Genomic DNA, 17,988 nt, shown 5'->3' with positions numbered 1-17,988 from the left:
TGTGAGCCTTCACATCCTTCCTAAAGTGTGGAGCCCAGAATTGAACACAGTACTCCAGTTGTGGCCGAACCAGTGTTTTATAAAAGTTCATCATAACTTCCTTGCTTTTGTACTCAATGCTTCTGTTTATAAAGCCCAAGATCCCATATGCTTTTTTTAACCGCTTTCTCAACCTGTCCTGCCACCTTCAACGATTTGTGCACATATACCCCCGGTCTCTCTGTTCCTGCACCCCCTTTAGAATTGTATCCTTTAGCTTATGTTGCCTCTCCTCCTTCCTACCAAAATGTGTCACTTCGCACTTTTCTGCGTTAAACTTCATCTGCCACGTGTCCGCCTGTTCCACCAGCTTGTCTTGTCCTCTTGAAGTATATCCCTATCCTCCCAACTCTTCACTATACTTCCAGGTTTTGTGTCATCTGCAAATTTTGAAATAGTGCCCTGTATACCGAAGTCCAAGTCATTAATATGTATCAAGGAAAGCAGTGGTCCTAGTACCGACCTCTGGGGAACACCACTGTATACCTTCCTCCAGTCCAAAAAACAACCGTTCACCGCTACTCTCTATTTCCTGTCATTTAGCCAATTTCGTAGCCATGCTGCCACTGTCCCTTTTATTCCATGGGCTTCAACATTGCTGGCAAGCCTATTATGTGGCGCTTTATCAACTGCCTTTTGGAAGTCCATGTACACTACATCAACTGCATTACCCTCATCAACCCTCTGTTACCTCATCAAAAAATTCAATCAAGTTAGTTAAACACGATTTGCCTTTAACATATCCGTGCTGGCTTCCCTTAATTAATCCACACTTGTCTAAGTGACTGTTAAATTTGTCCCGGATTATCATTTCTAAAAGCTTCCCCACCGCTGAGGTTAAGCTGACTGGCCTGTAGTTGCTGGGTTTATCCTTACACCCTTTTTGAACAGGGATGTTACATTTGCAATTCTTCAGTCCTCTCGCACTACCCCCATATCCAAGGAAGATTGGAAGATTATGGCCAGTACCTCCGCAATTTCCAACTTTACTTCCCTCAGCATCCTAGGATGCATCCCATCCGGTCCTGGTGGCTTATCTACTTTAAGTACAGCCAGCCTTTCTAGTACCTCCTCTTTATCAATTTTTATTCATCCAATATCTCAACTATCTCCTCTTTCACTATGACTTTGGCAGCATCTTCTTCCTTGGTAAAGACAGATGCAAGTACTCATTTAGTACCTCAGCCATGCCCTCTGCCTCCATGCGTAGGTCTCCTTTTTATTCCCTAATTGGCCCCACCGCTCTTACTACCCATTTACTATTTATATGCCTATAGAAGACTTTTGGATTCCTTTTTATGTTAGCTGCCAGTCTATTCTCATACCCCCTCTTTGCCCCTCTTATTTCCTTTTTCACTTCCCCTCTAAACTTTCTGTATTCAGCCTAGTTCTCACTTGTATTCTCAACCTGACATCTGTCATACGCCCATTTTTTTCTGCTTCATCTTAATCTCTATCTCTTTCATCATCCAGGGAGCTCTGGCTTTGGTTGCTCTACCTTTCCCCCTCGTGGGAATGTACCTCGACTGTACCTGAACCATCTCCTCTTTAAAGGCAGCCCATTGTTCTATTACAGTTTGGCATACCTCCAATTAAGTATTTTGACTCCAGATTGCTCTTTGTCCTTTTCCATAGCTAACCTAAACCTTATGATACTATGATCACTGTTCCCTAAATGTTCCCCAACAGAAACTTGATCCACCTGACCCACCTCATTCCTCAGAGCACAATTTAGCAATGCCTCCTTCCTCATTGGGCCGGAAACATACTGATCAAGAAAGTTCTCCTGAACACACTTCAGGAATTCTTCCCCCTCTCTTCCCTTTACACTATTATTATCCCAGTCTATATTAGGATAATTGAAGTCCCCCATTATCACTACTCTATAGTTCTTGCACCTCTCTGTAATTTCCCTGCAAATTTGCTCCCCTCTATCCTTCCCACTAGTAGGTGGCCTATAGAATATATCTAGTAGTGTAATGGTACCTCTATTGTTTCATAACTCTAACCAAATAGATTCTGTCTTTGACCCCTCCACGACATCCTCTCTCTCCAGCACTGTAATATTCTCCTTAATCAATGCTGCCACCCCACCTCCTTTCTTTCCTTCTTTCCCTATCTTTCCTGAACACCTTATATCCAGGAATATTTAGTACCCAATCCGGCCCATTTTTGAGCCAGGTCTCCGTTATTGCCACAACATCATATTCCCATGTGGCTACTTGCGCCTGCAGCTCACCAACCTTATTTACCATGCTTTGTGCGTTTACATACATGCACTGTAAACCTATCTTAGACCACCTTGTATTTTTTCTTAGTCTGACCCTATCTAATACCGTACTGTCTCTTACTCTAGTGCTATCTGTATCTCCCACTTTTTTGTGCACCATGTTTCTCTTTTCTAACCTTGGTTAGACCACATTTGAGTACTGTATGCAGTTCTGGTCTCCATACTACAAAATTATGTTGAAGCACTGGAGAAAGTGCAGAAAAGATTTACAAGGATGTTGCCAGAATTGAGAGGATGTAGCTATCAGGAATGAGTAAGCAGGCTGGGGTTCTTTTCTCTGGAACAGAGAAGATTATTAGAGTGGATGTGGAGGAAGTGTTTCCACTTGTGGGTGAGTTATAGAATATTGCAGCACAGAAGGAGGCTGTTCGGCCCATCGTGCGCTTTACAATACCATTCAATTCCACTCCCCTGCTCTTTCCCCATTGCCCTGCAATTTTTTTCATTTCAAATATATATCCAATTCCCTTTTAAAAGTCACCATTGAATTTGCTTTCACCACCCTTTCAGGTAGTGCATTCCCGACCATAACAAATCACTGGCTAAAACATCTGCCCCGGTTCTTTATTGCCAATTATCTTAAATCTGTGTCCTTTGGTTATCGACCCTCTTGGCAGTGGAAACAGTTTCTCCCCATCTACTCTATTAAAACCCTTCATAATTTTAACACCTCTATTAAATCTCTCCTTAACCTTCTTTGCTCTAAGGAGAACAATCCCAGCTTCTCTAGTCTCTCCACATAACTGAAGTCCCTCATCCATGGTATCATTCTAATAAATCTCCTTTGCACCCTCTCCAAGGCCTTGAAATCCATCCTAAATTCAGGTGCCCAGAATTGAATACAATACTCCAGCTGAGGCCTACCCAGTGATTTATACAGGTTTAGCACAACTTCCTTGCTTTTGTACTCTGTGCTGCTATTTATAAAGCCACGGATCCCGTTTGCTTTTTTAACACCCATATTGGCTTGTCCTGCCACCTTCAAAGATTTGTATTTGTGAATCCCCAGGTCCCTCAGGTGTCCCTGCACCCCCTTTAAAATTGTACCATTTAGTTTATATTGCCTCTCCTCATTCTTGCTTCCAAAATGCAGCACTGCACACTTCACTGCATTATATTTCATCTGCCATGTGTCTTCCCATTTCACCAGTCTATGTTGCATAGAATTACATAGAGTCTGTAGCACAGAAACAAGCCATTCAGCCCAACTGGTCAATGCCGGTGTTTATGCTCCACACGCGCCTCCTCCCATCCCTCTTCATCTAATCCTATCAGCATATCCTTCTATTTCTTTCTCACTCATGTGCTTATCTAGCTTCCCCTTAAATTAATCTATGTTATTCGCCTCAACTGCGGGTTCTACATTCTAATCACTCTTTGGGTAAAGAAGTTTCTCCTGAATTCCCTGTTGGTATTTTGGTGACTCTCCTATATGTATAGCCCCTAGTTTTGGTCGCCCCACAAGTGGAAACATCTTCCCGATATTTACCTTATCAAACCACTTCATGATTTTAAAGACCTCTGTTAGGTCACCCCTCAACCTTTTTTGTAGAGAAAAGAGTCCCAGTCTGTTCAGCCTTTCCTGATAAGTATATCCACTGAATTCTTATCAGGAAAGTGAATCTTGTTTTTACCTTCTCCAGTGCTTCTGTATTCTTTTTATAATATGGAGACAGAAATGTGCAGAGTACTCCAAGCGTGGTCTAACCAAGGTTCGTTAAAAGTTTAACATAACTTCTCTGCTTTTCAATTCTATCCCTCTAGAAATGAATCCCAGTCCTTGGTATGTTTTTTTTTATGGCCTTATTAACCTGTGTCACAACTTTTAGTGATTTGTGTGTCTCTACCCCGGGATCCCTTTGCTCCTCTACCCCATTTAGACTCTTATTATCCAAGCAGTATGTGGCTCTCTTGTTCTTCCTACCAAAATGTAACACCTCTCACTTATCTATATTGAAATTAATTTGTCAATTACACACCCATTTTGCAAGTTTATTAATCTTGTATTTTGTCACCGTCTTCCTCAGTATTAACAATACCCCTCAATTTGGTGTCCGCAAATTTTGAAATTGTACTTCCAATTCCCAAGTTCAAATCGTTTATGTAAATTGTGAACAATGTGGTCCCAGCACCGATCCTTGTGGAACACCACTTCCCACCTTTTGCCAGTCTGAGTAGCTACCTTTAACGCCTACTCGGTTTTCTGTTCTGTAGCCAACTTGCTATCCATTCTGCTACTTGTCCCCTGACTCCACATGGTCTGACCTTAGTCATAAGACTACTATGCGATACCTTATCGTAGGCCTTTTGAAAATCCAAATATATTACATCTACTGCATTACCCTTGCATATTCTTTCTGTTACATCTTCAAAGAATTCAATCAGGTTGGTCAAGCATGACTTCCCATTTTGAAATCTGTGCTGACTATTCTTTATTGTATTTTTAGTTTCCAGATGTTTTTCTATTGCATCTTTCAGTAAAGATTCCATTATTTTTCCTTGCACTGATGTTAAGCTAACTGGACTATAGTTCTCTGGACTTGTTCTATCTCCCTTTTTAAATGTAGGTGTAACATTAGCTGTATGCCAGTCCTCTGGCACTATTCCCTTTTCTGATGATTTTTTATATATATATGTAGTAGTGCCTCAGCTGTCTTTTCCCTCATTTCTTTTAATATGCGCATATGCAATCTATATGGACCAGGGGTTTTATCCTCTCTATCTTTATATCTTTTTTGATCTCTTCTTCTAATGTCATGTCCACCTTGTTAGTCTCCCTCGTAAATACTGAGGCAAAGTAACTTGAATATTCCTGCCATTTTGCTGTCATTACCTGTGAGTTTATCATGTGCATCCCTTAGTGGCCCTATACCTATCCTGATTTTTCATTTGTTATTTATCTGTTTGTAGAATACTTTACCATTTCTTTTTATATTCCTTGATAAATTAATTTTGTAGTTCTCCTAAAGTCTGCTACTATCCTCCTCACTGTTAACTACATTTCCAAGTTTTATGTCATCTGCAAATTTTGAAATTTGAGTCCAGAGCAATGGGGCATAAATATAAGATAGCCACTAACACATCAAATAAAGAATTTAAGGGGAATTTCTTTACACACAGAGTGGTGAGAATATGGAACTCGCTGCCACATGGAGTGGTTGAAGCAGAGAACATTGACACATTTAAGGGGAGTCTTGACGCATACATGAGGGAGAAGGGAATGGAGGGGTGGGTGCAGGATGGGAGAGATAATTGGAGTGGAGTATAAATACTGGGATAGACCAGTTGGGCCAAGTGCTATAGATTCTATGCAACTTACCCAGACAGTGAGCAAGAATTGGAGGGCAAGTCATGTGTAGATGTCCTAGAGGCTGGATCAATATAGTTGTGGGAGCTGATCACTTGGCTGCCCTCTCGCCAAGGAATGGTGTGTGATACAGAAAGAAAATGAAAATAAGATTTTGTAGAAGGAGAAAAATCACTTGGATAATAAGCCAAGTGGAACGTCAAAGTAGGTAAAACTTGGATGTCAGTTAACACTAAGGGCTTAAATAATTTTGGTCCTGTTTTGTGTCATTGTGCAAAAAGTAAAGGAATAGTTACTCGGTCTGAATGCCCCAGCTCGCACTTCTGCATATACTAAATCCCTGCACTGCTTGTGATTTCCTGTGAAAACAGAGACCCTTTTTTTAATGAACTCTACCTACTGCTGATTTGCTCCAGAAAAATTTTATTACCTATTCCCAGAGGCTTTCAAATATTTTGCTATAAAAGAATTACCAGATGTCCGACCCAAACAAAACTCTAATTAATTGTTTCCATAGCAGCCAGTATCATGTAACATTTCCAAAGCTGTCATTGTGTCTGAAAGGATGATCATTGGGTCTAACTTGGAGATTCAACCTGTGATATACAGAGTACGCTAACACAAATGGGCTTTGGCTACGTAGTGATATATGGTTGAACTTGCAACTACCCTGCACATGAAGTGTTTACAATGGTATTTGCCACATCACTTTAAAAAAAAAAAAAGCTGAAATTCAAAGCATGAGCTGTTGGTGTTAACTTCCAAAAAGTACTTTAATGGGAATGTATGTATTCTTTCTGAAATGATAATTTTAGAAGGGGCTTTACTTAGGATTGGGATAGAAAACAACAATATGCGCGGTACCAGCTGAACCTTGGAAAAAAACAGAAAGAAGTGGTTAATTTGGACACGTCAGACTGAAGGAATTATTGGCAAGGGTTCATTACCTACTCACGAAAATGTCACTGAAATGCCTTTTTTCTTCTGAATGATTTATAGAGGGTCCATGCCTGATCCATACAATGAATGGGGACCTTCTGAAGGCTCTTGAGAGCCCTGAAAACTGCTTGCATCCTCGATTAATCCAGTTGTCCACCGAAGGCCACTGCGTTATTTACTATGAAAAGGGCCAATTTTGTGTCTTCAGTGTCAATGGAAAGCTGCTGACCAAGATGGAGACTGAGGATTCTGCAAAGGTAAGCAGCATCTTTTGTGTGGAGGGAATAAACACTAGTTCATTGAAGTCCTCCACCCAGAATACATTATGAGCCCTTGCTTCCCTCAGTGCTTTCTCCAAGCAGTGTTTAACATGGAGGAATACTGATTTGTCTGTTGATGGCCGAGGTTGGGAGGGTGCAGTGGTGTGGTTGGTGGTCATCATCAGAAGGTTTCCTTGGCCTTGTTTGACCTGAAGCCATAAGACTTTGTGGAGTCTGCAATCAGTGTTTAAAAAGTCCCAGGGCCAAAACACTATTCTCCCCCCCCCACCCCCCCAGTCTGCCATGATCCCCTGGTAGATCTATCTTGCTGGTGGGGCAGGACATACCCAGATGTGGTGATCAAGGAACCTAGAATGTTGGTCGATAGATACAACTATGTCAGACTGTTGCTTGACTATTCTGTGAGACAGCTCTCCCAATTTAGGCACCAGTCCCTAGAGGCAATGTTTCTCTGTTAACGTCTCTCGTGCTTGTGTTCGGTTGTGATTGATAGGTCAGTTTGGAGGGCATTAAGAGTCACCCCCACATTGTGGGACTGGAATCATGTGTAGGCCAGACCAGCTAAGGGTAGCTGGTTCCCTTCTCTAAAGGACATTAGTGAGCCAGTTTACAACAATCCTGTAGCTCTAATGGTAATTTTCCCCTGGCGCTAGCCTGTATATTACCAAATTTATTGAATTGCATACTGGGATTGAAACTCTCAACCCTGGGTTGCTTGTCCAGTACGACAAACACAACAGTACCATACCCCATATACTAGTTTAGATCTAAAACTGGGAACAATAGGAGACAAATCTACAATATTTTTGCATTTAACTTCTACCCTACTGAACAGTACACTAGTGGTGATGTGCTGGAACTGAAAGCTGTCTCTTGCAACATTTTTCTGAGTTGCTTTTTTTTAACATGAATTCCTCTTTAAATTCTCTCAGTATTGCAATTTTTTTCAGTGTTGTAGTTGATCCAGCTAAAGGCTTATACAGTTCGTGGGGTGAAGGGAAATACATTTTTTTCCTCCCAAGGAGCGGGGTGGACTGTTTTGTGACCTAGCTAAGATTTGCTGACAGAAGGAGAACTTGCAGTCCTATAGCATCTTTCACGTCACTAGGATGTCCCAAAGTACTTCAGAGCCAATTAATTACTTTTTCAGTGTAGCCACTGTTCTTATTTAGACAAATACAACAGCCAAGTTTTGCACAGCAACGTCCTACAAACAGCAATGGGGACGAATGACTAGTTCATCTATTTTTGGTGTTGATGGCTGAGGGAGGAATGTTTGCTAAGACACCAGGAGAATTCCCTGGTCGTCTTTGAATCGTGCCATGGGATCTTTTACATTCACCTGCATAGGCTCACAGGGCTTCCGTTTAATATCTTATTCAAAAGGTGGCACCTCTGACTATACAGCACTTCATCAGTGCTACACTGTAGTCTGAGCCTAGATAATGTGTTCATGTTCTGGACTGGGGCTTGAACCCACATCCTTCTTTCTGACTCAAAGGCAAGAGTGCTACCATTGAGCCAAGCTAGAAATTTAGCCTATGTATGAACTGAACACACAGCAGCCCTAGTGGTTGGACCAGGAGGGAATGCCTGAAACTGCTGTGTACAATCAGAAATCGTAATTTAAAAGAGAAACAAACAAAGTGTCTGTTGTGCATCACGTTTCTCAGATATGACCCTGGAGCTTAAGTAATTGAGCACTTGACTGTCAACTGTGTTCTCAGTTTGATTCCCAAGGCTAGTTGCTACTCAAACTCCCTTGCCTTGGTTGAATGAATTTCATCTGCTCTCGGCAGTGTTGACCAAGTGTTAAATCTTGGGAAGGGGAGAATTTGCCCTGCTGAAATGTATTTCCTGTTGGTAAATACATAATGTACTGTAAATTTCATATTTATTTGGTATCTCTGGCTGCTTTTAAGTATGTTTAAAGTTTGTTGTAAGCTCTGGAAATTTTGCTTTACATAATCGAGAAGCAATGTCCAGATGTGCCCTTGGTAAGGGCCCTTTTGGGGTTTAGATTTAAGCAGCCTGGAGCTTCTGTGCTTTATCACACTCCTAGGCCAAAAAATTGTGATTAAAGAGTGTTTGAGATAAACAATAATTGCCCACAGACTGTGAAAATGACATTTTTGGTGGTATTTGAAATAAAAAGAACTTATAGGGGCAATGCCGAACTCCTTTGGGTACTGGACTGTGTACAAGAAATTCTTTGAGGTGCCTTTCAGATGTCATGCAAGGGAATACATGCCAGAAGGCTGACAACTGCAATACTTTTCAATTTTCAAGCAGAGGGCAGGATTCAAATTTACTTTCATCTTACATGGCAAAGAAAAATTACAACGGCACTTCCTTTCTGCCTGGGAAAATGTGCTGTTCAATCAAGGACTCACACCTGTTTTGATCTGAAGTTCTGACCTAAAATAACAATAACACTCAACTTTACTCTCATCAACTGCACACATATAACATTGGTCGTTTAAATTTAAATTAAAACATCATTAGTGAAATCACTCTTTTGATTACGTTATTCCCTTTTCTCTTTTTTAATACTCTCAGCTCCTGATTGGTCTTTTAGCAAAACATTCCTGTGTAGCTTTAAACCTCTTCCTGTCAAAAGCTAAACAATCAATAAAGCAGGGCAACATTGCAATTGTGCTGCTATTTTGAACAAATGCTGTCTATTTGATAGCTCTTTTTATTCAGTTTATAGTAACACAAATATTGCCCTTCTGGACTGTGTTCAGTCCATAGTTCCTGAGCGAGTGGAAAGAGAACTGATCGAGAGCAGGATTGAGTGGTGTTGTCCCCATCCAGAGCAAATTTTAAGAGATGTTTTCCTGTGCATACAGTAATTCCTGTGCTATCTAGGAGCTCTGCAGACAGGAATTCTTGTGGTGTCTAGGCACCCTATCCTTGTGGTAAGGTGCTCTGTACTTTCTGCTTATCTGAGGCTCTTGCGCTGTTCTGGCCTTTCTCTGTTGCTCAGGGTTTGTTACTTCTTGAGTAAAGCTCGCCATCCATAACTAAAGTAAATTTCATCAATCTTTTCTCAAATTGCTGTGCACATGTAGATTTTGATTGTTGGTTAACTCCTAAACTTTAGTAAAAAAAAATTACTTATTTCATAAGTATACCAATCAGCTTCTCCACATGACTTGAGTTACTACATGAGAGGAGGAATATCCAATTTGTTCTGAAACTACCTTGAACTAAAATTATAGTCTATAAATGTATTTTCCCATTATAAGAATAATACAAATGATCACCTTCAAGAAAAAGTTTTTCTGTGAAATTTTAGTGTTGCCTTCAATTGAAACTAGGTATCGGCTTGAAGGCATTCAGTGAGTCAAGCATTTCAAAACCTCAACAATTGGCCAAATGACATGCTTGGATCAGAGCACGACATTTCAATGAGATTACGGAATCCAAAATGTTATATATTGGGAATAAATGAAATATAATCTACACTATTGGAATTTCTTCCAGTAACGGTCCTGGTATTTCTTAAGATTCACTGGACGAGAGTTTCCGCTAGGTTGCGCTGTTTTTTTCAGCGCAATTTGCCCGAAATCAGCCAAACCAGCACAAAAAATTGAGAAATTTCAAGTGCAAATTGCGTCCAGCGCAAATTGAATTTCCGCGACCATTGGCACTGGTTTAAAAAACATTGCGCTAGAAGCCGGTCCCGCCTACAAAACTGACCACACCCCCAGATCGAATTAATCACCATTGCGTGTTTCCACTAAATGCGCCCGTTTGCGGGCCTTCAGGGGGGCTCAAAAGTAAGGGTTTTTTTTAGGCGCAAGGACACTAATAGGCACGTTTTAAAAGCTTTAAAAAAATGTTTTAATTTACTAAAAAACAGACTACTGTACACCTATGTAATTAGTAAATGGTTCTGTATAGTTTTTAATAGTAATTTAAAATTGGGTTACTCACAGGTGGTGGAAGAGACACTGATTAAAAATACTTAGTTTTTGTGATAAACCCATCTTCAACTGTTAATAAAACTGGTTGCCACTCTTAAATATATCAAAGGAATTTTTTTTAATGCAAAATTTTTATTTTAAAAGATTACGTTCTAAAACACTCTGATTGTGCTGGTTCATGGAAGATTTTATGGTCGGCGATATGCAAATATATTTGAATGGAAATGTGAAAAAAAAACACTTCTTAAAACTAGCGCAGTTTGGAGCACAATTTATACCCGGATCGACGATTGCACCCAAAATGGAAATTCTTGCCCACTGTCCCTGAAGAACCATCAATTGTATTAGTTAGTGCAAATGAGGTTCAGTATTGTTTTTCAAGAATGACAAACTTATGCTGATTTGTCCTGTAGTAGTATTTCCTTAGTAAACATTTTTGATTCATTCTGTGCCCAACATCAGCCTCTACATTTTGGGAATCTGGTTGAAGCTGCTGTATAGTCTCTGATTTTGGGAACAAAAATGTTTTCTGTGATATTTAGTGCAGAAATTACAATGGTAAATTCATGAAGAATGTTAATGCTTGGGAATGGAACACTTTCCTATTTCAGAGTTAAGTACTCCCAAGACAAGAAAAAATGCATAGCAAAGCTCCCTCTTCTGTGCCCAAATAATGTACCTCAGCCCAACCTCAGAAGGGCATGCAATACTGTATCATTGTGACATTTTTCCATTTTCAGTAACAGTCATTTGTGGCCACTCAAAGAGATTGCTGAATGACAGTTTGTGCCGTGGGCCCATACCGACTAGGATATGACTTGAGACTAACCAAAAGTGAAACTCTCATTTGACATAGTACCCTCACAGTCAGCAGGCAAAGATGACTTTCATCCCATGACTTTGGGCTGGAAGAGTCTCGAAGGTGAAAGGCTTGTGTCTTGCCCACTGCTCTACGTAGTCTACAAGTAGCCATTTTAATTGTCTTATAAAAGATTTGGTGCTTTTTTGATGATTATGCACAGCATTTCAATAATCTTTGGTTCAGTGCAGCTCTGTAACATTGCTATTATATTTCTAATAGCAGTGGTCACATAAGTTTGGCAGCATTGAACAATGCCCTTTATTTGAATGTGTTGGGATATACTTGCCCATAATCAGCGGCATTCTCTTTTCCGCCTGTGCACATGTGCAGTTTTATGCCGTGGCTGCACATGGGCAGTGGCACCTTGAGTTGCATCACCCAACTGTATAAGGTGAAATCTGATTACTGGTCTGAAATGAGGCTTGGACTTGGACTGATAATTAAATAGACTTAAGTTTCTGGGTGTTGCATTAGCTCCAGCTGTTATGCTTGATACAAAATCAAATCCAACATTTTGAGAATCAGACTGGAGCTGCTGTAGACGTTTTGATTTAAAAAGAAGTGTTTTCTGCTTTAGTGCAGATTTTACAGTGGTAGGTCAGTGATGTAAGAACAGCATAAATAACCATTTATTACAGTGAATTCCTTTAGTGTTATAATAACACTTTGCTTTCCTTAGACCTCATATTTCACATCCCAAAAATGTAATGGGGCAACTCAAAAAGGATTTCTGTTGTGCTGAAGTAGTTTAGTGATTGTAGATTCCTTATAAATTATGCACAGTGCATTTTTTAAGGAAAAATGTCAGATGAGATCCCTAAAAATGGTCATAAATTCTGCACTTATATTTTCAGAAAATGATAAGAGAAGCACGTGATCTCTGAAAGCTGTTGTCAGTCTCTTCAAGTGGCTATCAAATTCTGAGTGTTTATGTATCTGGTATTAAACAGCACAATCGTTGCATTTTCTATATTGGCTAATGAATATAGATATGGAAATTAAGTCATTCTGTTAGCAAACTAAGCATTAGGATTTGTGGCTTTAGTGCTGTATCATGAAATGATTACACAACACCAGCAGCAGCCCCATTTGTTAAGAAACCCAGCAATTGACGGAAGAATGTTTTCATCTCAACTATTTGTATATTTGATATGTTGGCCAGTAGAAACCAAAATGACATATTTTCTTAAAATAAATATAATATGTAAGATGAGGATAGTGTGCTTAATGATTTACAGTTATGACAAACTGACATATTAGGAAAAATAAAACTGTCAGTTTTCAGTTAGAAGAAGTGAGAATGTTATGTCCTTGGAGAAAACCTGGGTGATACTGTTATTATACAACCTTGTTTAAAAATACCAGCTGTTGAGATGCAGCCAAAGTCAGCAAATGACTAAGTGGATGTGAGCTGAGAGCCATGCTGTAATATGTGCCGTTCTTCTCCAGGCTATGCTGCTGAGTCGTGATGGGCAGTACCTCATCACTGGAGGAGATAGTGGAATAGTGGCTGTGTGGCAGGTGTGGGACTTCAAACAGCTGATGACCTACCCAGGCTGTGATGCTGGTATTAGGTCCATGGCCATGTCTCATGACCAAAGGTAAGACATTTTTTAAAGAAGGTACTAAATAAACTACCTCCCCCTCCTCCAAAGTTGCTCAGCATACATACTGTGTACATGTGCAATTTTTTTGAAATTCCAGAAATATGACCTGTGAAATAAAACTGGGTTGAAAATTGTCAAGCAAATGCTAAGAATGTTGTTATACTACAGTCACTGCTCTCAGACTTGTACTCGTGAAGTGAAAAGCACACAGACAACATTACAGCACTTGTTAGAATGTAGACAGGAGCTTCCGCACTCTCCTAGCATTAAAGTGATTCAAATTTAAGTTTACAATGTTCTCAGATAATTCAGTAAGAATTTGGGGTATTATGAGTGCAGAATAGCATTCCATCACCCTGTCGCATTCTACATTGCTGCTTTAAAGTGCTTTGCAGCCCTACAACAAGGTTAGTTTAATTTATAATATTCATCCCTTTTAATAATCCGTGTTGTAAAAGGCTATAGAACAAATGATTAGGAATGTTCATGAGAAAAGTATCATTTGGTACAAAACAGACTGAAAATCACATATTACCCTTTATTCGAATAAAAGAATGTTCAGGGATTTGAGGAATTCTGAATATCTTAAAACCAAATTATACCCACCATGCTCTTCAAATTAGCAAAACTGAATTGAAATTCTTAATTTTTGAAATATATTGAGGGTGAAATTCAACTTCGGCAAGGGCACGAAATGTGTGGTGGCAGATTGGCCGATTATACACTGTGCCTAATTTTCCTTTCAATTGACTTCTATGGAAAGGAAAATCAGGCAAGCTGCATAACGAGTGGCTGATCTGCTACCACCTGTTTTGCGCCCTTACTGAAGTTGAATTTCATAGAATCATGGAAATTTACGGTACAGAAGGAGATGATTTGACCCATCGTGTCTGTGCAGGCCAAAAAAGAGCTATCCAGCCTAATCCCATTTACCAGCTCTTGGTCCATAGCCCTGTAGGTTGCAATACTTAAAGTGCCTTTACAAGTACTTTTTAAATGTGATTTGGGTTTCTGCCTCTACCACCCTTTCAGGCAGTGAATTCCAGACCCCACCACCCTCTGGGTGAAAAAAATTCTCCTCTAATCCTTCTACCAATTATTTTAAATCTATGCCCCCTGGTTATTAACCTCTCTGCTAAGGGAAATAGGTCCTTCCTATCCACTCTAGCTGGGCCCCTCATAATTTTATACACCTCAATTAAGTCTCCCCCCAGCCTCATCTGTTCCAAAGAAAACAACCCCAGCCTATCCAATCTTTCCTCATAGCTAAAATTCTCCAGTCCTGGCAACATCCTCGTAAATCTCCTCTGTCCCTTCTTTAGTGCACTCACATCTTTCTTGTAATGTGGTGACCAGAACTGTATGCAGTACTCTAGCTGTGGTTGAACTAGTGTTTTATACAGTTCAAGCATAAGCTCCCTGCTCTTATACAATAGCAAAATACTGCGGATGCTGGAAATCTGAAATAATAACAGAAAATGCTGGAAACACTCAGCAGGTCAGGCAGCATCTGAAACAGACTTAACGTTTCAGGTCAATGATTTCGTCAAAACTGGAAAAAGTTAGAAAAGTTACAGATTTTTAAGCAAGTGTGGGGCAGGGAAAGGGTGGCGGGGAGGAAAGAACAAAAGGGAAGATCTGTGATAGGGTGGAAGGCAGGAGTGATTTAAAGACAAAAGGGATGATGGTGCAAGGCAAAAGGAGATGGGACAAGTTAAGAAACAAAAGATGACTCAAGATGAGGTGTAAATGGCAATGGTAGAATCATCGACAGCTGCCAGGTGAGAGGGAAAAAAGAAAAAAATATATTGGGGCCGAGGTTATAGTCTGAAATTGTTGAACTCGATGTTGAGTTCAGAAGGCTGTGTAGAGCCTAATCGAAAGATGAGGTGCTGTTCCTCGAGCTTACCTTGAGCTTTGTTGGAAAAGTGTAAGCGGCCGAGAACAGACAGGTCAGAGTGGGAGTGGAGCAAAGAATTAACGTGACAAGTGACCGGAAGCTCGGGGTCACCCTTACGGATTGAATGGAGGTGTTCCGCAAAGTGGTCATCCAATCTGCGTTTGGTCTCCCCAATGTAGAGGAGACCGCACCGTGAGCAGCGACTACAGTATACTAAATTGCAAGAAGTACAAGTAAATTGCTGTTTCACCTGGAAAGAGTGTTTGGGTCGCTGGATAGTGGGAAGGGAGAAGGTCAAAGGGCAGGTGTTGCATCTCCTGTGCTTGCATGGGAAGGTGCTGGGGGAAGGGGTGTTGGGGGTGATAGAGGAGTGGACCAGGGTGTTGCGGAGGGAGCGGTCCCTTCGGAATGCTGAAAGGGGAGGGGAGAGGAAAGGGGTGGGATCATGCTGGAGGTGGCGGAAATGGCGGAGGATGATCCGTTGAATGTGGAGGGTGGTGAGGTGAAAGGTGAGGACAAGGGGAACCCTATTGTAGTTCTGGGAGGGAGGGGAAGGGAACAGACACGGTCGAGAGCCATGTCAACCACGGTAGAGGGGAATCCTCGGTTGAGGAAAAGGAAAGACATATCGGAAGCATTAGTAAGGAAGGTGGCATCGTCAGAACAGATGCGGCGGAGACGGAGAAACCGAGAATGGAATAGAGTCCTTACAGGAAGCAGGGTGGAAGTGTAGTCCAGGTAGCTGCGAGAGTCGGTGGGCTTTATAGTGAATGTTTAAAAAAGCAAACAAAATCTACATCACAGTATCTCTTACTGAATCAGATACCGCACCTGCTGAAACCCAGCAGTCGTTCTGGTTGCTATGATGCAGTGCTTTTGAAGTGGACTAACAAGCTTGAAAATTCCTGCAAATAGCAATAATTCCTCTGTAATCATGAAAAATTACCTTTCTTTGTTCCTTTGCATAGTTTTTAGTTCAATAATGATTTAATGTAGATTATATTCTGTGTAATTAATTATATGTCTCTTAATTTAGGGTCGTCATTACAGGTATGGCATCTGGAAGCATAGTACTGTTTTACATTGATTTTAATCGATGGCATCACGAGTATCAAACCAGGTACTAATGGTGCATTCAAGGCACAGAAATGCACTGCTATGTGTTGGAATCATGAGATTGTCATCTGAAAGAGCAAACAGCCATCATTGGTGCATTGAGAGTTTTTAATCAACGTAATCATACAATCCTGCCACTGTATATAATGGCATCCATCCATATGAAGAAGCAACAAATCTGAATGTAACTTAAAAGTCTCTAGGAAAGCAGAGTATTTTGAAATGCTTACTGCTATTTTTGTAGAATATAAGGAATTTGACATATCATTAGTAGAATACCAGAGCATATAAGTCTGATTCAGAAATACAAAATGTCTATTTTTAGGAGGAACAAATCTTTACATGATTCTTTATAAACGTCTCATTCATAAGAAATATAATAACTATTTCTTTACCTTCATCTCTGTAAGAAGAATAATTGACTGATTTAAAAGAATGTAAAACAGAAATTTTAATCAGAGATGTTCATAATTATGTTAGAATTAAGCAATATATTTACACCTGTGATTTAATTATTGCATAAACAGAGATCAAATTTTTAAAAATAGTTTCTTTTTGGGGAGAAGGTTTGCACGTGGGGGTGTACAAATCCTTTCTAAGGCATGGTTCTTTACTGTATTTTTTCATTAATGTTATGGTAGCTTAGCACTGATATTGGGAACAAAGAGCAATATTTAAATTATGACCTAGGATTTTTTAACTTTATAACAGTCTATCGGAAACTATATTCTTGTCATTGGCATGCTACTGGGCTAGAAAAGGGATCTTTCCTCAGAGTTCAGGTAAACAGTAAATCAATCCAGTGTAACAAGATTTGTCTGTTCTACATTAGTGTGTGTGCATTTTCAGAGAATTATGTCTATTAATTTCATTTCTATAGCCTTTGTTAAACATGTTTGTAATCTCGACATTGTTATGCTAAATCCTGATGACTCTTTGTAACTGTGAAATTCTGTTTGGGTTCCCGTTCTGCTTGTTATTGTGTGTGTGAAATCCTACCATTGGGATGTTGTGGTTAGCCTACAAACTTTCATAAACTAGACTGCTGAAAACATTCCATCTTGCTGAGCGAATGTTTGCCCAATATGGATCTTACTGGTGCCTAATGGCACATTAGCAATCTGCCAGAGGAACCAAGATACTGTATTTCAAAACCTCACTCAGAAAAGCTTTTTTGGTGATGATTTGGAATGACGTTATTCCAGTTTGTGTAATGAAATCAAAAATAAAGTTCACTTGTATCTTGAGACTGAAGAGTTTTTTTTGACTGACAGTACTAAAACAACCCAACCTTAAGATCGGCTGCTGTTTATTTAAATAAAGTTACATCAAGCAAATCTCTGAGTGCCACTTGTAAACCGTGACTTTGCATGACTTGTGGATCATGTTTTCCTTTTCTGCAACAGAACTCCAAGTCACCTGAGGCTATGCAACTGAAGAACTGTAGCTCTTTAAAGGCAGCTAGGTCTCAGCTAGAGAAATAACACCAGCCTTTGTAAGAAGTTAATTATAGAACAAAAGCTCTGCTTGCAAAGTTGGATTCCATGGATTTAACTGTTTCAGACAAGCAATGATATTTTGCATTTTATTTTAATAAAAATAATTACTACTGCTTTCAGTGCTGAAGCTTTTTTCAGAAGGTGGGATGGGGAATAGGAGGATTGTTCGGGAAAAATACAGTTGGTAATTATATCCAATATTATAATGAGAAATCG

General features: G+C 40.0%; 1 protein-coding gene across 2 annotated transcripts in view; it reads left to right on the top strand.

Annotated features, from left to right (window-relative positions):
- lrba (LPS-responsive vesicle trafficking, beach and anchor containing) overlaps positions 1-17,520 on the top strand; it is a 991,104-nt gene extending 973,584 nt beyond the window's left edge. For both annotated transcript variants that reach the window (XM_086011652.1, XM_086011642.1), the window contains exons 54-56: positions 6,636-6,832; positions 13,100-13,251; positions 16,194-17,520. In XM_086011652.1, coding sequence (XP_085867778.1) covers positions 6,636-6,832; positions 13,100-13,251; positions 16,194-16,284 — 440 coding nt within the window. In that variant the 3' untranslated portion in view covers positions 16,285-17,520. The remainder of the gene's footprint in view (positions 1-6,635; positions 6,833-13,099; positions 13,252-16,193) is intronic.
- Positions 17,521-17,988: the final 468 nt, after the last annotated feature.

Source organism: Somniosus microcephalus, chromosome 2, assembly GCF_052327205.1.
Source record: "Somniosus microcephalus isolate GS21.2 chromosome 2, FLI_Smic_1.0, whole genome shotgun sequence".
Classification (NCBI taxonomy): Eukaryota; Metazoa; Chordata; class Chondrichthyes; order Squaliformes; family Somniosidae; genus Somniosus; species Somniosus microcephalus.
Note: the sequence above shows the minus strand (reverse complement) of the source record. Positions and strands in the feature narration are given on the sequence as shown.